This window comes from Vespula vulgaris, chromosome 5 (assembly GCF_905475345.1).
Source record: "Vespula vulgaris chromosome 5, iyVesVulg1.1, whole genome shotgun sequence".
In the NCBI taxonomy this organism is placed as follows: domain Eukaryota; kingdom Metazoa; phylum Arthropoda; class Insecta; order Hymenoptera; family Vespidae; genus Vespula; species Vespula vulgaris.
The window spans coordinates 1503833-1526201 of record NC_066590.1 but is presented as its reverse complement, the minus strand read 5'-3'; the positions used below and the strand labels follow the sequence as shown (position 1 = coordinate 1526201).

At 36.9% G+C, this 22369-nt stretch overlaps 3 protein-coding genes across 8 annotated transcripts in view; all 3 read right to left on the bottom strand.

Moving 5' to 3' along the window:
* Positions 1 to 18550, bottom strand: part of LOC127063926 (colorectal mutant cancer protein) — a 25512-nt gene extending 6962 nt beyond the window's left edge. The window contains exons 1-4 of one of the 2 annotated variants that reach the window (XM_050994270.1): positions 18471 to 18550; positions 17328 to 17645; positions 13027 to 13256; positions 11898 to 12034 (exon numbers count right to left, since the gene is read on the bottom strand). In XM_050994270.1, coding sequence (XP_050850227.1) covers positions 11898 to 12034; positions 13027 to 13256; positions 17328 to 17437 — 477 coding nt within the window. In that variant the 5' untranslated portion in view covers positions 17438 to 17645; positions 18471 to 18550. Of the gene's footprint in view, positions 1 to 8917; positions 9429 to 11897; positions 12035 to 13026; positions 13257 to 17327; positions 17646 to 18470 lie in introns of those variants that run through there. The other variant, XM_050994267.1, reaches the window with a different exon arrangement.
* LOC127063931 (uncharacterized) lies at positions 18471 to 21779 on the bottom strand. The gene is made up of 4 exons (XM_050994282.1): positions 21014 to 21779; positions 20207 to 20574; positions 19373 to 20113; positions 18471 to 19300 (listed from the first exon to the last, which is right to left on the bottom strand). The coding sequence occupies exons 2-4, from the start codon at positions 20548 to 20550 to the stop codon at positions 19024 to 19026; spliced, it is 1362 nt and encodes a 453-aa protein (XP_050850239.1). The 5' UTR covers positions 20551 to 20574; positions 21014 to 21779; the 3' UTR covers positions 18471 to 19023.
* The window catches only part of LOC127063927 (ETS translocation variant 1-like), a 16529-nt gene continuing 15682 nt past the window's right edge, over positions 21523 to 22369 (bottom strand). For all 5 annotated transcript variants that reach the window (XM_050994273.1, XM_050994271.1, XM_050994275.1 and 2 more), the window contains one exon: positions 21523 to 22303. In XM_050994273.1, coding sequence (XP_050850230.1) covers positions 21867 to 22303 — 437 coding nt within the window. In that variant the 3' untranslated portion in view covers positions 21523 to 21866. The remainder of the gene's footprint in view (positions 22304 to 22369) is intronic.

Here is a 22369-nt window from a genome sequence, read left to right as displayed (position 1 = left end):
ATCGCGTTTTTCCGTGCTGTGATCTATACTATGAATTCTATCGAGCTTCAGATCATTTCATTCCTTGAAAGATTTTCGTGCTAGCATGTATGGTATGGTGTGTGTGTGTGTGTGTGTATGCACGTGTATAGGTTTCAAGCGAATCCTTCGAGCATGACACTTTGCTTCTTTAGTTCATATTTTTCATTCTTTTATTCTCTTAGAAAAATATTACAAGAATATTGATACTTTTAAACTTTAATTTTTCCGATTGTCACGAACAAAAATTGTCGATTGAAAGGTATCTTCTGTAAAAGAAAAATGATAGATGCACCGTGTCATCGTGTCAGAGATCGAATAATACTGTCAAAGAATCGGTTGCTCTCTCTCTCTCTTTTGTTTTTCTTTTCTAGGTTTCAGTAAGTATCAGAAGAGCATTGTCCCGGATCACCAAGCTATCGATCGTAAGGGAGTCTTTCACGCGTCGTCGTTAGGATGCGCTCTGGTCTATCACGTTAACCACCCAACCTTTATATCCTTCCTCCATATTCTTTTTTTTTCTTTTTTTTTTTTAAGATAAAGAACTCCCTTTGGAGATCTTTTTCATTTTTTATTAAAACATTTCAACTTGTTTTTCCGATAAACTCGATTAACGCGATTATATGCGATTTTATTTGAGATTAAAATTCGGTGTCACATATTACTCTGATTGAAATAATTTATGCAAATATCAGAAGAAGTATCAGATTAAAAAATAAATAAATAAAAAAAAGAGAGAGAGAGAGAAAGAGAGAAATGTAGAACCAACGAGAAAGCTTGAAAATAGATCCGTCGGATACGTTTGTCTTTCCTACTTACCCTCCCCATTAATATTTCAAAGGTTGATATCGATCACCTTTTTGCGGATTCACGAGACGCCCTCTTTTCAACGACTCGAGTAAAAGCGTTTTAGTTTCTTCTTTTTTCTTCTTTTTCTTTAAATCATACATTAAAACTTTCAAGAGAGTTTATCGATAATATTTTTTTTATTTCGACGTAACCAATTAATACATCGAGATATCTATCATTAGTCCGATCGATCGTTATCTTAACAGCGTCCGATACATATTAGAATTTAATGAACAAATCAACGTTAATTATTCGTAATGTTAATTACAAACTCGATAAATTAAAATTTCGTTGTATTCGTACGTATTTTTCCCGATTACGCGACGTAATATCAATCTGTTAAATTGCATTTGACTCTTTCTACTTATTATAAAGAAATGACAATTGTTTATGTTATGATCGAGTACATGCACAATTTTTTAATCTTTACCACACAATGTATTATAGATACACATTAAAAAAAAAAAAAGAATAAATATTCGTTATCTATTTCATTTGAATGTTGTTAGAAAGTTCCATTGTAATAATAGAGAAATTGCATTAGGGTTTTACTTTTGGAAGGAGAAGTATCTCCGATCGAGATATCGGACGCAAGCTGTACGTCACGCTCGAGGGAGTACGACGAAAGGGAAGCTTTCGCGATTATTAAAGCAGCAGTAAAATAGTAGTAGGCGCGGCTGTAACGCTTTGGAGAAGCATTTACACGTGCAAAAGAAAGAGAGAAAGAGAGAGAGAGAGAGAGAGAAAGAGAAAAAAGGAGGGTGATTCGCAGGTTTGAAAATTTCTAGATTTTCGAAGCGTTTAACGAGCTCGCTCAGAAGAACGTACAGCTGCTCGTTAACCCTTCGTTAGTGGCCAGCTTGCTGTTGGCTGCGGTCTCCGATCTTCTCTCCCTCGGTTTGCCATTCCGTTGCTCTCTAATGTTCTCTCGCGATACGTTCGTTAGCGTTTCAATGATACCGTTTTTCATGTTTCTACTCGCGAGAGTCTTAACTTCGAATGGAGAGAATTCGCCTAAGAGGAAATAATTCGATTACTTATAAAGAGATTCCGACGTTACAAGATATAAAATTTAAATATATACAAAGATCTGTAATAGCCTAAACGAAAAGAAAAAAGAAAAGAAAAAAAAAAAAAACACGAATGATCGTTCTATTTAACGCATACGAATGAATAAATAGAGATCTTTTTTTAACGAACCACTTTATATTTTCGAGTGAGAACAGGATCGTTGTTTAAGAGGAAAGAGCTGTAATAACATCGGAAGGCTGCCCTCCTATCTTTGGCCCTAATGAAAAAACGGTCCATCGTGCTTCGAGCACGTTTGCAGGAGCTTAAGTACATTCTCCTTCTCTCTCTCTTTCTCTCTCTCTCTCTCTCTCTCTCTCTCTTTATCTCTCACCCTCTTTCTTCTCCAAGGAATCGAGCGCACGTGCACACTACAAGAAGCGCGCGAATAGTGTATTAGCATTCCTGCCACGCACCATCCTGCTTACCTAAAAAGAACAAAAGGCACGCGTAATTGTTTATCCTCCGATAATGGCCGACACGGGGAATTGCTTCATCAACACCCGCAGGCTCCAACGATCCTCGTAATTTAACTCATGCGAGAATTCCAACGTGCTGCCGCGGCCCTTCCTTCCAACTAACCAGAGAACCAACCAACGTTGGTACTTACACCACCGTCAGAGCCTGGTCTTGGTCTTGGTCTTGGTCTTAGTCTTAGTCTTGTTCGACTACGTTTCGATCTAGAAGTCTTTTTAACCGGTCTCTCGCATTGCTTACAGCTTTCGACGTACATATAACGAGACTCGGAAATAGCGCCTGCTCATGCGTATACGCATGTATTATACGCATGTATGACGTACGTACATATGTATTTATGTATGTATTATACGTGTGTATGGTCACGCGACGTAAACTCCAAATCCGATTTGCTTCTTATCGAATGCCAATGTATTATTTATTGGGGCGTTTCCAATACTGAACTGATGGAATTTCATTGGACAGTTATCCTTTTTTTTTTAGAGAAGAATAAACGAACAAAAATAATATATCGAATGTCAAACGATGATATATTAATATTACAAATATGTCTTATTTCTTTGTTTTTGCTGTTGTTCGTGTTTTTTTTTTATTTTTTCTTCTTTTTTTTTAAGGTAAAGAAGATAAATAAAAAAGTGATTGATCGGTATGCAATCACAAGTTACGCGAGTACTACCAATGGAATTCGGTATTGGTACGAGGTCGGTCGGTGCGTTAATTAAACGAGTTAATTACTCGAGGCGTCGTAAACGCGTAGCAATGTTGCTGAGTAGAAGTACGCTCCGTGTGCGAATTTAGGAGAAGTCGACTGGTCTACACGGAGCCACCGCCAATTATAGGAGTTCGGTACTTGTAAGAAGCACCATACGAGTAGTTACAAGTGCTCTCTTTTGCTATCGTACTCGTTTTACCTACGTACGTAACGTATGTGTATACATATATATATATAATATATATATATATATATGTGTATACAAACGAATATATACAGATGTACGTATATAACGTAACTATATACGAATTTGCACGCTCGCGCGCCAGCTCATTTTAGAATCGAAAACAATTGCCGACATTTTCGAGAAGGAGTATAATTTACGCAAAGTAAAGTACGTAAAGCCTTACGAAAATAAACGGATAAAGAAACTACTTCGGGCGTTACATTCTTTTCTTTTCTTTTTTTCTTTTGCAATTTTAAGTGAGTTCAGAAATAACTTAGAGTACTTAGCTTTTCCATAGTTGACAAGAAAAGAGATATGCGATACGAATTAGATTACGAATTAAAATTCGAAACTCGTTAAACGTAAGTCGGAATTTCGCTTCTGGAACGTTGATAAGAATCTGAGAAGTTCTAGCGTTTTGTTCTCTCTCTCTCTCATCTTTAACGAAGGAGAATCTTATCACGTTCGACCGTAAAAGCAGCCAGCTATCCGTTATGTTTATTTTCGTCCTTAAGAATCTCGACTCGAAGAGATCGTTGTGATTGGTAACGGGACTCCCATGAAAACTCAATTTCTCTATGAGTTTAGATAACGATTAGAAAAAGAGAAAGAGAGAAAAAGAGAAAGAAAAAAGAAAATAAAGAGATTATCGTTCGATAAACGAATATTTTCATGGTTGGTTTTATCGGTTAAATAAAGTTACACCTGATACCTATATCGTATCACGGCTAGGATATATGAGAAAAAATGTGGCAAATGAATGCATCTTGGTTACGAACGTCGAGTAATTACAACGATACGAGGGTCGACTCTCGCTAATTGCAAGTCCCGAGACGTGAACGTCACCGTTCGTAAATCTTTTTTAACCTTCCTAAATTTTTTGCGATCACTTTTCCTTCGTCGGAAGGTCGAGAAAGTAATCTATGGGTTGACACGGGTCAACGTTTGATTGATTATCCGATCGAAGACATAATCTTTATTTTCAGCAGTTATATAAGTATATACTCGAAAATATTGTCTGGTTATTATATATATTATATATACAATCAGATCAGATCGGATCAGATGAAAACTCGAGTAAAAATTTAAACGATTAAAATTCGATTGACAAAATTTATGTCTGTATGTTATTAATCTCTCTTGGAGATTATATGTGTATAATTTCGTTATAGTCGATCGAAAGCAATCGAGAACAAAATTCTTATAAACGAAATGGAAATTCTTTTTCCAAGCAATTTCAACGAATATTATCTCCTCGTTATCCTTATATTTCTCGAGAAACTTTCGTTCACCGTAAACCGCTCGGGCGACGTCGCGGCCAAACTCCAACGCGTTTTATGATCCGACCGAGTATTCTCGTTTCGCTTAGAAATAAACGTTTTCTCATATGCTCTGTCTAAACGGTAAACGACGGAAAAGAGAGAGAAAGAGAGAGAGAGAGAGAGAGAGAGAGAGAGAGAGAGAGAGAGAGAGAGAGAGAGAGAGAGAGAGAGTTAGAGACAGAAAGACAGAGCTAGATATATACATAAACTTTCTAGCAATCATATATGCATAAGACGAATAAAAAACTTAGCTTTCTTTCGTAATATTTAGAGCGAGCCTTCCAGATTACATCCATATAAAAACAATATGCAAAAAGTATTAAAATCTGCACAGATATACACAGATACACACGTGTATATATATGCGAATAGAGACATTTATATTACAAATATTTTAGATTTACGTTCGAGCAAGATCACCAAGAGATAAGAAGGTACTTTCCAATTCTTTGGGAGCACCTAAGTGACGGCCAATTTCTCTCGATTCTTAAAAAGGAAGCGCGACAACGCGAGCCAAGAATCGATATTACATCGAGCAAAGTTGCTCTCTCCCGATTCGTCGGGAACGAGAGGTAAAACTTCAGTAAAGACTGGAGTTAGGGCAAAATCATTTCCGGACTTTTCCTTAAGGCGACATCGTTTCCATAGGGAATTACCAAGTAAGAGTAAGTATCTTTTAATGTATCGTATAATGTATTGTATGTGTGTATGTGTTTATATAATAATAATAATAATAATAATAATAATAATAATAATAATAATAATAATAATAATAATAATAATAAATTAATAGGAAATGATTATTTTTTATAAGGATGATTTAAATTCAAGAAATAAAAAATAAAACGTAAAAATAGGAAAATCGCACGTGCGTTCGAGAAAGCAAATAGAAAGAAAGAAAGAGAGAGAGAGAGAGAGAGAGAGAGAGAGGAAGAGAGAGAAAATATACTTGGGAGAGGTAAAGTCCTTGCAGCTGTGCATTGCCGTGAATGGATATCGACTTATCGTTCATCGATGTAGTCGAACGACATTAGCATCGTACTGATTCGAACTTCGAACGTGTCGAAGCGATCTTTTTGCATTTGTTTTTTTTCTTTTTCTTTTTCTTCTTCCTTCCTATCTCTTTTTCGCATTGATTATTTTGTCGCGTTCGTTTGTTCGTTCGTTAGTACCAATTATACGATAGCTATTAGAACAAACAAAGTTATCTTATTGGAATAAATGAATGAAATTAGAATTATTCGTGTTCCGGGAAAAATTAGAGAAATTAAGATAAACGTGATTCTACGTTCACCTTCTCGGTTCTTGTTGAGATCTCTATCTGAATTATTTATCGACGGTTCGAACGTATCGAAGTAGAACCTTAAGAGGGAAACGGAAAGAGAACATTTCTTTTCTCTCTCCCGTTTTTATTGTCCTGAAAATTACGTCTAGCTATGACGCACGCGTAACGTGAGCCGAATGTTTATCAAATGTAAAACGAATCCTGGAACAACGAAAGAAGCAATAAAATTTTTAAAGTGGGTACGAAGGAAAAAAATATATATATATAAAAATAGATAATTATTTATCTTACATTGGAAGAACTATATAAAAATGAAAGTAAAATTATTGAAATTTCTGATCGCGCGGTATTCATTCAAGTCGAGTCATAGTAATTAATCGAAATCCTTCTTGTTACCGTTACTTTCTTTAATTGTGATATCCACTACATTTGAAAACCTGTTTTACCGGTTAAACACCGATACAAGAGAATCCTTGCAACGAGGATGGAACTCATTAATTAAATAAGAGGGAGAGCTTGCTCGCCGGAAGAAGATTCATTTTTTATATCCTAAGTGATTCTCTCACCCTCGAAGATGTTGTTTTTTCTTTTTATTTTTTCATTTTTTTTCGTTGGATGAACGGTTAAACCGTTTAAAAATCACGAAGCCTTGCATTAGCTATCCTTACAACAACGAACAAGGCGTGTGTTTGCGTATGCAAGGTTTGGTGTTAACGAGAGAAAGATAGAAAGAGAGAGAAAAGAAGAAGAAAATAAAATCAAATAACACATCACCACGTGTATATTAATATTCATGAAATGCAAAGAAGCGGCCAAACAAGAGGGGTTTCTACAAAAAATTTCTACAAAGCTCTCTCTGATTCAACGTATTTCGTAATTCTTACAAATTACATTATCATTAATCACGAACTTGTTAATTCAAATATTTAATTTTCAATTCGAAGAGTAAAAGCTCGTAGCGAAAGTTAAAAGCTTTGTCCGAAAAAATGGACGATAAATAATGTAAGGAAATAAGGTCAAAACGAGTTATCAAATTCATTTAAAGAACACTGCTAATAGATATACATATATATATATATATATGTATGTATGTATGTATGTATGTATGTATGTATGTATGTATGTATGTATGTATATATCCACAAGGAGGTTGCGGTCAAGGATTGCGGCAAGCGATACTAGGTAAAAAAATAAAAAAGGAGAAAGAAATTATATATCCTCCTGACCGTTCTATTATCGACCCAACCATTAGAATGTTACCTTATATATAGTATATTAAAATTGCCTACAAATTCTTGACATTCTCCTACGATAAAAAGAAAACGAGAATAGACGTATTGCGTATTGAAAAAGACAAAATATATACATCTATATATATACATTTATATATATATATATATATATATATATATATATATGTATAGATATAGATATTGTATATTAACATTAAATGCCAGGCTACAATATATTCAGGTGATTTTCCATTCAGTCTGCATGGCCCACTGATAGTCTATATGGTATTCGACGTGTTAAACATTACAACAACGAAAAACGTCTTTTCGATCTTGAAAGACAGCTAACAGATAAATTCTATTTCTCGATGGTAGACGTCAGTTTCTAGTAGTCAAGTCAATGCTTGGATCAGACAGACGGGCTTTCACGGAGGTCGCTTTACCGTATAACGGGAGGTCTAATGGAAACTTCGCATTTCGCATTCTGTAGCTGCCCCTCGGTACAATCGGGTATAAATAAGATACATTCCTGCGATGCCTTGAAAGAGTAAAAATGTAAATATTGCCTGGGCTCGCGTGTATTGAAAAGAAGAGAAAGCGAGCTTGGTTCCAAGCGTTCCGGTATTGCTCGTACGTATAAAACGTAAAGTTTTTATTGCAGGAAATTGCGAAGGAAATTAATTATTCGACAGAAAAATTGGTCACGACGAGAATGTGCTCCCGACTACTATTACAAATACCATAATTAACTAACACGGTTTGTCTTCCATTAAGGTAAGCCCCTGATGCTTGAATAATAGCTTCGTCCCATTACACGCTGTATTGTTAATAGCCGCATCAAATGGCTTAATTAAAGTTACGAATGTGAATATTATTTTGGGTAAACAAATCTCTCTCTCTCTCTCACACACACACCACACACACCTTCCCACTCTCTTTTTCCTTCTAATAATTTCACTCATAGAATAGAGGAATAATATTGAAAGAGAGAGAGAGAGAGAGAGAGAGAAAGAGAGAGAGAAAGAGAGAGAATAATTCAAAGTCTTAAACGTTTAACTCTATAATTTCTAATTATTTATGTAGATCATCAATATCTGCATTTTATCGAATTCGACGATATTGATCCTTCGAAGATGCTTTGATCAAGTTGAATAAAACGACGCAATAATTATATACATATAAAACGTAGATTGCAAAACTCGAACAAATCGGTAAGAGTTCAAAAAAAAAAAAAAAAAAAAAAAAAGAGCTTCGTAACCATGTGCAGTAGAAGCGTGTAAAAGCGTGAAAAATACGTAGACGGAAAGAGAGATAAAGAAGAAAAAAAAAATTAAAAAAGAGAGAAAAAAAATCGTGCTCGGTAATTCTCAATCACACATATTCTTTTGAGATTGTTCTACCGATGATTATTAACGTTAATGAATCGATGGCAATGGTAGCGTATGGCGCACACGAAGGATACAATGATGATTAACCGATGGAATGTCACACAAACGCACTACGCACTATGCACTTGCGTGCAGAAGCACAAAAGAAGGCGGGAGAGAGCACGTATGTATGTATGTATATACATGTATATACATATATATATATATATAATATCGGCTGGCGATAGAGGTGGAAATACAATCGGTATGCCGCAGCGCAATTCATACAGGGTGGTACGTAATTGCTTCGCATGGCATATCGATTGTCCTCACGAGGTCACCGTATACTTTCAAAGCGCACCAGTGGATATCCTACGATGATGAGAGGGCGGCATGGTTCGATTAAAAAACAAAAAATTTCTTCCTCTTCTCCTTTTTCTTCTCCTTCTTCTTCTTCTTCTTCTTTGCGTAGATTCACAATGGAAGAAAAAAAAATTGAAAGAAAGAAAAAACAAGTTTGAAAAAAAGGAATATCTCTTGTTGACACTTGGAACGTTCCTCGATGGTGTCTCAATGGTGTCTCGAATATTTCGCGATCCAAAGAGGTTCTATTTCGTTGACCTTGAAACACGTAGATAATTCCAACGATATGTACTGACGATGTCCTTCGTTCGTTTCGTAGAAATTTCCTTGGTATGAGATACACGCGGTTAAATAACTCTCTCTCTCTCTCTCTCTCTCTCTCTCTCTTTCTCTTTCTCAATCTATCTTTCTATCTCTCTCTCCCTCTCCCTTTCTTTCTTTCTCTCTCGATGTTCACCGCGAAACGTTCACTGACAGACTGAAAGTCGACGATTCTCGCACACCCCAAAGGTGTTTGACGAAGAGTCGGTCGAGCAAAGCCGAACCTCGCCGAATATCCTCGATCTTCGCTCGTTGCACCGCGTGCTCCAATTTTCCCCCGTCTTATATATCACTCGTTATATGCTCTGTATTTTCTCCTCTGTCTCTTCTCCCCATCTCTCTCTCTCTCTCTCTCTCTCTCTCTCTTTCTTTCTTTCTTTATACACAACGATTGGTGTGTTCGTCGTTAAACGAATGCTCTGCTAATTTGATAGCTTATACAGTGTGACGTTTATGGCGACGACACGCGTCCATTCTCAAAATCCTGGCAATCCTATTTCTTCGTACTTCGTTTTGCTTGATTTACGCTTTTAATACTTTTTACACCCGCGTTGTTTGCTTGTAAAACCTTATACCAAACTTCTAACCCTGTTATTTTCTTGATTTTCATCATATGTATATACTTTCGTAATGATCATCCAATCTTTTCTCAAGGTTAAAATGACCTCTGCACAATCGTGCAACAAAGATATTTTATACGTAGAATTTTGCAATATTTACTCGATTGTATGTGTTTGTATTATATACATCCGGTAATTCTATATAGGCGTATATCTATGTACTAACAATGAGAAAGATATACATATAAATATACGTATATAGATATCTCCACTTTATTACGTTTCTTTGATGGGTCGAGAAGAATTTGTCCCGTCGTTCGTAGATGCGTGCGACGAGATGAAATTCTCCAGATAGATAGAAGAAAAGTCTCCGTATGGAGGTAAATATGCCGTAGAGAAGAAAAACGAAAACGTGGCGATAGAAAATATCCCCTCAGTGTCCTATAAAAACATGTCTTAGAAAAAAGATAGAGGCAACTTTATTGCTAAGAAAAAGATTTTTCTTCCCTTTCTTACTTTTTTTCCCGATATTAATTAAAAGAAGAAAAAGATTTTCAAGACTTTCTTTAATCAAAAAGAGAATAAATAAATAAATAAATAAATAATAATAAAACTAAAGATAATAAATGATTCATTGTGATCGAATAACTACAAATATTCTAATAAAATTGATCGAAATGAAATATCTACGCATCTTACGTTACACATTATAAATTTCGTTAATACTACCCGTACTTACTTAAGAATAAATCCAAGGATGAGAAAGAAAAAGGTAGTAAGAAATGGTAAATATTAAAAACGAGGGAGTATAAACAAAGCAAAAACGAAATCATTCGAGTAGGCTAATTTGTACTCTCGTGAATTCACGCTTTAACGGAGCAGAAAAAAACGTCGCGTGTTTACAAATTCTCTGTTCTTCTTCCTCTCCCTACGTTCACTCCCTCTCTCTCTCTCTCTTCCCCCTCTCTATTTTTCTTTTTTATTCGATCGAGGAGTAAGGTCGATTCAAAGTTATACCGAACGAAAGAGAAGAAAAGAGAGAGAGAGAGAGAAGAAGAAATTCCTTTCTCTCTTCGTCCCTTATTAATATCCACCATTAAGTACGACTTCTCCCACGCAAATGGAGCACGTAAACATGAATGTACTCATGCATACGTACGTATATACATACATACATACATACACATATATGTACAACACAAAACAACTTTTACGCTCATGTAAATTAGAAGATCTACTTTTCATCCTATCGAGAATAATCGAGCTTTCTCGTATATTGATCTCGCCGAATATTTCTCTCTATCTTTCTCCCTCTCTCTTCCCCTTCATATACAGAGACAATATCTTCCTAAAAGAGAGAAAGAGAGAGAGAGAGAATCTAATCACACCGAAATCGATTTCGTCGCGCGATTTCTTCTTCTTTTTCTTCTTCCTCGTTTATTCCATCGAATGCATAAATCAAATACACCATGGATAATGGATAGGACACTCGATGATGGTGGAAAAGTCGCTTATAAGGGACGAGACGGTTATGAAATAGTTTTAACGAAGCGAAAGAACAAACGAGGGTAGAATTCTTTGTTTCCCCTTACTCTTCTGAAATAAAATTAAAAATTAAAAAAAAAAATGAAAGGAAAAAAAAAAAGAGGAAGAAGCACAGAGCGGTATTAAAGGACAAAAAAATCGCATATACATATATATTCAGAAGCTTAATCGATGGTCCGCGGCAATACGCAGAGTGTGAAACGAACACGCGAGAAGCAGCAGCGTCGGCAACGAGAAACGATGCAGCAGTGCTGCACTTGCATTTATTTGTCTTTCATTATATTTCATACCGAAAGGAGTTTCCACTTGTGGATGCGATAAAACGAACGAATACAAAACGAGAAAGAGAGAAAAAAAGAAAGAGAAACGCGATAACGATCGTCCTTCGATAAGAAAATCGACCAAGCCAGTAAAATAATATTTCTTTTTGTAGCTGTACTTGTAAAAAAGTATATAAGTATCTATTCTCGTAAAGTTTCATTTCGTTTCGTTTCGTTAGTTTTTTTCTTTTCTTTTCTCTTTCTTTTTGCTTTTAATTTGATTTTATTTTACCTTATTCGCGAGGTCCAACATATTTCCAGATCCACCAGCGGCAGCCTCGACGAGCTTTTGAAGCGTGTGAGGCTCTGGCGAGAGATCACGAGCACCGCTATCGAATTCCCAACTCTCATGTCTTCCCGAAACTGTTCCTGAAAATCGTTGATAAATCGTTCGATAAAATTTACAAATAAATGCAACGGACGACAACAGATGCATAGATATTCCGATCAGGAAGAAACTATAAATCTGAGTCATATCGAGAAAGGGCTTTGTTTAGTACGATAGGAGAAACGTATTTTATAAATCTTTTTTGCGACATTTTTCTCGCTTATACGGATTCGTGTCACGCTTCGAACGAACGTCCACGTGTATGCGAGCGTGTGCATACGTGGATGCATATATGTATATAAGTCGACTATGAAAAGGCGATTAATAACACGGAGTGTGATTGTTTCGAACGATCAAAAAGCTCTCACGAAGAGAACCTATCCTGTTCCATACATGGCCAAAGTGGTCAATTTCCTACTCTCGTAAATGGACGATCTAATATTAACTCGAGCGAGTTCCGCGAAAAAGAACAAAAAAAAGAAAGGAAAAGAAAAAAAAAAGAAAAAAGGAAGAGAAAAAAAGAGAAGGACACGTTTCTAGATTCTTTACATAAACTTTTACGAAAAGAATTTTTGTTCGCGAAACAAGCGTCTCATTAATGTTCTTTTTCTCGCGATACATTTCGAATCACCCTCTATAAAGTAACACTATGTTCCTCCCGTTGGTCGTGCCCTTACGGTTATTGATCCAGAAACAATCGATAAGAGCCTATACTATAAGATCTTACGGACTACGAGCTCAAAAAGGTAAAAGCGATGCGTCTACGTGGCGACGAAGATCATCCAGCTTTTGACATTGATTACAAATTCAATAAAGCCAACGAACCGCTCACGTCTCGACTGCTCATGAATATAAAATGCATGCGTCTCCATTCGCCAAGTCATATCGAAGTCGACGAATCAGTTTCTCAAGTTCATTCTCTTCTTCATATAATACAATTATATTATTATAGATCAATTACGTTTTATCTCTTTTGTTTTTCTTCTTTTTATTTTCTTTTGCTTTTTAATCGACAAATATATGAAGATCTTACCAAGACTATTGTCACTGCTAGTTGGAAGATATTCCGGAGTATGCGTGTGATGAGGGCTCGTTCTGTGTTTACCAGACCTAAGGGCCTCGATCTCTGGTCGTAGAGCCAAACGACGTCTGAGGAACTCTTGATAGGAAATGCGGCCGTGCTCGTCCGCACCTAATTCCCTCATCAACTCTTCCACGGAATTCTCCAGATTCAGTTCTCTGCATACCGTCAGCAAATCCTGACTGAAATTCATTTATTCCAATGGCAATCGTTTGCATTTAGTTTCAAACGATGAAAGTCTTTCGCACTTTATATTATAGTTATTCCCGTGTACATACATGTATATTGACGTCACATTCATTCGTTAAATTTTATTCATTAAATTATTTCGTAAAGAATAAATTAGAGAAAAAAAGAAGAAGAAGAAAAAAAAAAGAAACAGAAACAAATAAAAAGAAATTGGAAATAAACAAGAGACGACGGAGGAACTTAAATTATTGGAAAATTATTGGATTATCACGAAATTCGTATCACGATTCGACGACACAGGATCGCTATCGGTAGGGGAAAGGACGAAATTTTGATAAAACCACATCGTCCCATGGGAACCGTGTTGTATGAGAGTTATTCGACAACGTTGCTACCTGACATTTCGAAAAACAAAGAGAGAGAGAGAGAGAGAAAGACAGAGAAAGAGAGAAAAAAGAGAGAGAGAGAGAGAGAGAAACAGAGAGCAATACCATTTTATCGAAAAGCTCTTCTTTCCACACGAAGGTAACCGCATGCGGATTGTTCGCAAAACAACCGCACAATACATCCGACGAGTTAATAAGTGCCCCAGGCCCATTGTTGGAACGCGTAAAATACTACCTACCTACCCTAGCTACCTACCCACATTGAGGGTGGCAATGGTGGGGAGGGATTGTAGGAGACACAGAGGGTGAGATTTCTCCAGCCAGCGTAAAACGTTCGATCGACTTCTCTCTCAGAGTTTTTCTTCGACTACCCTGACGCCCACATCATTTTTATCGTTCCTTTTCCTTTCCTATTTTCTTCGGGACATGTGCTGAATTTCAAATCTCGAACTCATTGAACTTTTATAGATAAATCTCTGGTATTAGAAATCGGTAATATCGATCAACGATCGATAATACAAATGATGCGCGAATCTAAAAATGATTTTAAATCATGGATGGAAATTGTGGATAAGAAATTTCGAAGCGATCGTTAACGCGAGTAAGATCGATTTAAAATGACGTAGAATGATAAATCGATACTTTTGAGAGCAAAAAATGATGAAAAATTGAGACTATAAAAGATACTTTGAGAAAGAAAGAAGAAAAAGATATATACATATATATATATATATATATATATATATATATATATATATATATATAAGGATAAAGAGAGAGAGGGAGAAAGAGGTAGACTGAATCGCAGTGGATATTTCGAGGATGAAAAGAGAGTAAAGTAAGGGCAGCGTTGATCCTCCGGAACAAGAGATACGTGTCGTCCCTCGTAAACTAAGAAAGAGAGACAGAGAAAGAGAGAAACAGAGAGAAACAGAGAGAGAGAGAGAGAGGAAGAGTGAGAAAGAAAGAAAGAAAGAGAGTACCTGCACCCTGATATATACTCCGTTCTCTCTTTTGTCGGTTCGTTTGATGTGGAGCACAGGAGAGGAGACAGGACTTGCACGCGTATTACGCATAGGAAAAAACTGCCTGGCATTGAAGAAGAGAAAGGATGGAAAGAGGGGAAAAAGACAGTGACGGAAAAAGGACAGGGCCAGGAAAAGAGACAGAGAGAAACAGAGAGAGAGAGAGAGAGAGAGAGAGAGAGAGAGAGAGAGAGAAAGAGAGAGAACGCAAGTGGGCACTTGGGCATTCAGCTTCAGTTCGCAATCTCGCGAGTTGGCAATCGGTTGGATGCACGAGAAGTACAAGTTTTCGAAAAGGGGCTTCGAAGCTTTTTGAGCTTGCGAGCTCAACGAGACGTGCGAAGACCTCAGAATATAAGGATCTTACCGGGCAAAAGTTAATGAGATTACAAAAGCGGCCGGCAATGAATACTGAAGAAGCAGAGAAATCTTTCTTTCTTTCTTTTTTTCTTCCTTTTTTTTCCTTTTTTTTCTTTCTTTTCTTTTTTCCGTTTTTTTTCTTTCTTTTCTTTTTTCCCCATCTCATTCCTTACTACCTCTTCTCTCTTTACCAAAGTCTCCTTAACCTGTCCGGTAAATTTCCCCTCTCTTTTTTTTTCTACCCTTTACCATCAAAGGGATCGAGAAGCCCGTAGCGTGCTTCTTTTTCTTTTCCCGTTGGACTCCCGCGCCATTGCATTCGAATAATTTCGAATACGGACCGCCGAATCAAGCGTGAAAAGTCCATTAAGCAAAGACTACTTTCCCTTTGGGCTTGAAGTAAACATCAAGCTTGCGAACATCCATGGAGAAAGAGAAAGAGAAAGAGAGAAAGAGAAAAAGAGAGACACGTTCGTAATTAAAAGATACTCGTTTGAAGAATAAGAGAAACGAAGAAAAAAAGAAAACAGAAAGAACAAAAAAAGAGAGAGAGAGAGAAGACGCTACGTCGTTTAAAATTACGCGCCCAGACAATACACATTACGGTCGATAAGAGCGATTATTTTTATCGACGGGTTTTCGTTCGTCGGAGCTTTTATATTCGAAGACAGTATGTTCGTAATTAAAGGCGCGAAAAGAGAGAAGGGAATAGAATATACCGGAGGGATCGTACGCGCTCTTTTCATCTCGTACACGCGAACAATCCTCTTTAACGTTCAGCCTCCTTCATTCAGGAGAAGGAAAAAGAAGAGGAAGAGGGGAGAGGGATACTAAAGCACACGAATACTCCCCTCATCGATAAATTTGCATCGTGATTTATGGGACGACTCGGAAAGAGCGTGATACTCGCGCTTCGGTTATATAGGGATGCTAAGCCGAACGGTATAAATTTGTAAACGAGTGAAAACGTGTTTCGAGCATTGAAAAAAGGAAAAGTAGAAAGAGAGAAAAAGAGAGAGAAAGGTACGTAGAAGATCGTAACAGACACGGTTTGGTCCAGAGACGCGAAACTATCTCTCCTCCGTACCTTCGTAAAACGAACTCATTGGCCATTATCTTTCCGGTTTATTCATCGTCGTTGCCATTCGAACGAACGCCGTGCGTTCATACGTATGTATGTTAGAGAGAGAGAGAGAAAGGTATGGTAAGGATAGAGAAGGATATATATATATAGAAAAAAGATATGCAAGAAAAGAGCGGGAAAAACAAAAAACGATAGGGTAGCCACAAGTTTAATTCGCGGCGAGTTGTTTAAACGAACGTACGAACGAACGTATTCAAATCGTCTAATTAATTGAAGGAATAATTAAAAGGAACGCGCAAAGAACCTGCCAGGTTTTACTACTACTACTACTACTACTACTACTACTACTAATAATAATAATAATAATAATTATTATTATTATTATAAACAACAACGATAACAAACGTGTTGCGACGTAACACGCCGCGTCGTTACCGAAGAATTAAATCATAAAACACTTTTTTTCCCGAATCCGCGAACCGAGTCGCGGATTCCTCATTTCTCTTTTCCCTTTTCTCTTCTTCCTCTTTCTCTTTCGCTCCACGTTCCCTTTTTCCCCAAGGGAATATCTTCGAGTGGCGCAAGTTTTAATGAATAGCGAATGGAAATTTTTCATAGTCACGCCACGGACAACGGGACGGAATAAAGGCTTACAAAGGATACCGTTTCGTTTTTCTTCTTCTTTTTCTTCTTCTTCTGTTTTTCTCTTCTTTCTTTTTTCTTTTTGTCGTTTCCCCCTATCCTCTCTCGTTCGCAGAGACAAAGGCAAAGATTTCAAATGGCCATTACGCCATTTCTCTTTCGACGGACGCGCGTCGTTAATTCGAACTTTCTTTGCCGCTCGCTTTTTCTCCTCTCTAATTGACGTTTCATCGACGAATGTTCTCAATTTCTCTCTCTCTCTCTTTTAACTTTTTCACTACATCAAAAAATATACTTCTTTCGATACGAATTATTCATCCCCCCTTCCTCTCTCTATTACAGTAAAAATCATTTCGAAATAAAATCTATAAAAATGATTTAACGATTCAGTCACGTGACAAAGTTTAATTCGGAATCAGAAGAAAATTATCCTATAGGATTACAACGTAATTATTTTTTTGTTCTCTTTTTTTTTTTAACAAAAAAGATGACGACGATGACGATGATGATGATGATAATGACGATTACGATTACGATTACGATTACGATTACGATTATTGCACTAACCTGTCGATAAAACCATCTCCGTCGCCGTCGCATGCTTGGAAAAGTTTCCTAACGCGTTCCTCGTCGCAGATGGAGCCCGTCTCGCTCTCAGCATCCGCGGTTTGCGACATCCTCACACTGCCTCCCTCCTAGCCATCGCGATTACCAAGCATCTCCGATCCTCTCGCCCCTCTGACAACGTCCCTTTTACGCCTCATCCGTTTGCTCGATATCGATCTTTAGACTCTCGATTCAAGCACGAAAACTCCGCGCCTTATTTTTCCCGCGATGTAAAAGTCGATGCAATTTAGCTGCTATACTCGAGCTCTTTCTTTCTTTCTTTTTAATATTATTTATTAATTAATTTATTTTTTTTTTCGATTTTCTTCGACCGTAAATATTTTCTTTCTTGCTCGATTATATCGATGATGATATATATTATCGAGAGTTGAAGTAATCGCCGATTAAAACAATAATATTACGATCTTTTCGATTCCTTCGTTTAACTTTTCGTTTCTCGCTTGGAAAAAGGCGCGGATTCGTACTACGTTGATAAGAAGTCGAAGAGATTATTTTTTCTACTTCTTCTTCTTCTTCTTCTTCTTCTTCTTCCTCTTCTTTCTCTTACGAGAGAAAGAGAGAGAGAGAGAGGGAGAGAGGGAGGGAGGGAGAAAGAGATAGAGATAGTTAAAGAGAGAGAGAGAGAGAGAAGCACCACAAGTTATTCTTAGACGGTGAAATTTTCTCTCTTTCTTTCTTTATTACTCCCTCGAACGCGTCGTATTCCGGCTACATCTAAAAGGGAGAGGGTAGAAAATTCGAGGGAGACCAATCGTTTTTCTATCTTATTCTAAACGTTCTTCTATGTTTAATCCGTGCTTCTTAGTATCTTTCTCTCTTTTTCTTTTTCTTCTTCTCTCTCTCTCTCTCTCTCTCTCTCTCTTTCTCTTTCTCTATCTCTCTCCTTTTTCTTTCTCTCTTTCTCTCGGTCACTCGAATATTTTTTCTTTTTTCTTTTTTTTTTACTACAACGTAGAAAATCCAATGAAAATAACCAGTTTCCACGAATAAAAGACTTGAAAGGAATGACGAAAATGTTTGGAATCTTCTCTTCTCTCGATTCTTCGATTCGCGCAAGCGAGTGAAAAATCCACTGCTACCCACCGGTTATCGTTTCCAGTGTCACCGAGTCACTAACCCTAACCTCAAAACTGTACTCGAGGCTCACCCTCCCTCGCGAGTCAGCGACAGCAATAAAAACTATCGATTGAGCTCGCCGCTCGAAAAACCAACTCGACGCCTAGCGCCATCTAGCCTTCTCGCGCGCGTCTTAGTGTCGACAAGATGGCGCTAGCTATTCAGCGCCGGCGGGACGTTCGAATTTCGTGTGAACGTATAATTGATATTGTCGTTTCGTAGGGATGCCTTTTAAATATTATATTTTCTTTTATAAACATTACAGACTTCGATTATAGTTAATTATGTAAAATATTTGACCTGCAAATAAAAGGAAATAATATTTTTTAATTAGTTGCGTGTACACGTGTATATATATATATGTATGTATGTATGTATGTACATATGTACATATATATATATATACGCGTATACAACTAATTAAAAGATCGTTTAGCTTTAGCTTAAAAAATATAACAGCATGAAAGCTTTAATACGATAACTAATTAGATATAGCATATAGATAATTAGTTATAGTATATCACACTGTAGACGCTAATTTCTCTATAACTACGGACACGAGCTTTTTTAATTTCGTAGGATCGGGACTGTAAGCCCACATAATACATCGCGCATGTTCTTTAGTCGGTAAACTCCGAAAATCTCCGTCGGTTTCAAACCAAGAAATATCTTCTTCTTTCATACGATCCACAAATTCTCGAAGAAATTTGTTTCTCTTTTTATCCCACGTTAAATCGGATTCTGGGACTTGCAACGTTCTCAATTTTTTATAATCTCCATCTACTTCTTCGTATGCCCTATATACAAAGCAGAAAATAATAAATGATCCAATTAAATTGACGATTCTTCTATAAGTCATTACGACTTACTTTAAAATCCCTTTATCCTCGATATCGTATTTTTTAGCGAGAGGTTCGAAAGCACGTATAACGTCGATCGATAAATAATTAAAATTATCTTGCGATCTACCATTTACATTATAGTCGGTAATCCAATCCTCGAAAACTTCAACAGCTTCCTTCATATTTTGGATTTTTTTTATATCCTTCGTACACGATATTACTCTTTCGGCTCTTTTAACCAAACCAGCAATGGCATGATACTGATAACTCAAGTCACGCCCTTCGAGAGATTTGATACTCTGCAAAGCTTTTTCCTTATCCTTAAAACTAAGACCACTATCTTCCTTTTTCTCTCCTTCTACATCGGAGGATAACTTGGCAACTTTTCTATCGGGCTCGCTGGACTCGCTTTCGCTACTCGACGTGTTCCTATCGTGGCTTCTCTTGGTCGTCTTCTTCGTGACTTCTTCTTCAACTTCCATATCGATATCATCTATAACACCGATTTTCGATGCAACATCCGCCATCAACTTTTTCAACTTTGTTGGATCCGGACTGTATCCTAACATGATGCATCGAACGTGTTCCTTCGTTGGAAGTCCTCTTAAATCACCAATATCCGTCTCGTACCATTGTATATTCCTTTCTTTGATGTTAGCAACGATATCCTTTAATCTACGATTCCTTTCAATGTCCCACGTTATCCCGTTATTTTGTAACTTCGAAGTACGTAAACTTTTGTAATCTCCTTTTTCCTTCTTGTAAGCGCTACGATATGAAAATCAAGAAGAACAGAAAAAAAGAATGATTAAGAAATAGATCGAACATCATCTATCGCATCGGTACGGATTACAAACTTACACGTAAAAATCATCGTCGATCACATCGTATCTCTTGGCGAGTGATCTATAAGCCTTGATCGTTTCTATCGGTAAATATGCAAGATTTTCTTTTCCACGATTATTTTCTTTATAATCGGTCAACCAATCTTCGAATACTTTCAAAGCATCTCGCAAATTCGAAAGTTTCTCCTCGTCCTTCGTTATTTGTAATGTTCTTTTAACGCGACTGACGAAGCTGGTTATAACGTGATATTGATAACTTATATCACGTTCGTCAAGAAATTTCAATGTATCCAAAGCCTTCTGCTTATCCTTGAAACCCATCGATCCTTCTTCCACTTCGGAAGATTTCGTTTTAGCCATGATGATAAATCAAACGTATTTATACTGAAATGAATATTTAATTTTACAATGTTGTCGAATGACGCAGAAGAAGATTCAGTAGTCATCTATGTCATCTGTATAAAGAATGGGATGAGCCAAAAAATGACTCATTCTAAGTACTTGAAATATTAATTCGCGCACGATTTTATGAATCTTGCAAAATCTATTGCGACGCGTAGGTAAACACGTATTATAAAGTCTAAGAACGTTTTGATATTTTTCATAGAGTTATGCGAAGCATATTCCGATAACGACTATAAATAAAACACCAAACATAACAGTCTTATCTGCGATAATTATCAAAATAAATAAGTCGTGGCGTACAAAACTTATCTGAAAGTTATTCACAGAGTACAAGTATAATTTTTTTTTTGTAAACATATAGGTATATTTACATTAGCGAAAGTGTGTTTCTACAATTACACGATCGGAGTAAACTTACCAAGTTTACGATTAACAATAAATTACACTCCTCGAGTAAAATAGATTCGTCGCGAAATCGATGAAGATATCACTCTAACGAATTCCACCATCGGAATGTACGACTCCACGCATTTTGTCTTCAGAGTGACAGTTGCGAACCCATCACCGTGTAGCTTAAGTCACCGACTATAGTTGCCACTGTGTGCTCATGAGGGTGGGAGAAACATAGCTCTGACGCTATAGAAACCTAATGCGCGAGAGCGAGAGGCAAATATAAACATGTCCTGAGGTGTGTCAGAGCCTGAAATATACACTCGACCTCCGTACGATGCCGTGGACTTACGTCATATTAAGCAATGACCGCGAGATATTATTCCGAAGAAAAAGATAGTCCTGATCTGACCTCGCAAGGCAAGCGTCTATCGATAAATATTATTACATATGTACGTATTTGTCGAGGCTCTCGAATCGTGGTTAATCAATTTCACAGAGGATATACTTACAATTAGTTCAAGTAACAAAGCCTGCTAAAGTTAATCATTATATTAGCCTATTTACAGAATAAATTACAACGTATCGGATCTGAAAAAAAAAATGAAATCTATCTAGAGAATATCCCATTACGTTCAATCTTCGTTTCGATAAATAATCATTTCTAACAAATCTAAACAAATCTCTCCCATCTCGTCGAAGTCTTGCGCAAAAGAATGAATATATTTACACGAGGATCTACGAAAAATTCGCTGGCGAGGGAAACTTGTTTTTTTTGGTTTTCTTCTTTTTTTTCTCTTTTTTTTTTTTTTTTTCTTTGACAAAGAACATTCAATTCGTTATCGATGAACATTCAGGACAGGGAAGAAGTTTGCATATCTTCAACAAACGCAACTACCAACGCCTAAACAAGCGTATGGTGCTTGTTCGATCTTCGAATTCGTACTGCTATCCAATATCGTGGTTTCCGTTGTTGCCGACGGTCCTGGTAACTGCGATCTCTGTGTATCGTCGTAACCGATCGGTAAGTTCTCTCGTTCTCTATTGATATTCTCTGCTTCGTGATTGTACGAAGTTTTGTTTGGTTGTTCTTGGGATCTGATGTCAAGGGGATGTTCCAGCGTCGATAAGCGACCATAATTTATAAAAGTTTCCGAATAAGCTGAAGTAGCATGATGATGATGATGATGATGATGGTGATGATGATGATTATCGTATTGAGCGGAGTAATGCGCATGATATCTGGTAGTTGGTGTCTTAAAATCTTCGTTAGCACCCAAGTATTGATGCAGATGATGCAAAGTGGAAGGCCCGTAAACTGTTATAAACGATAAATATCGATCATAGCGTAAGTTCGTAAATAAGGAAACACTATAAAAGAGCA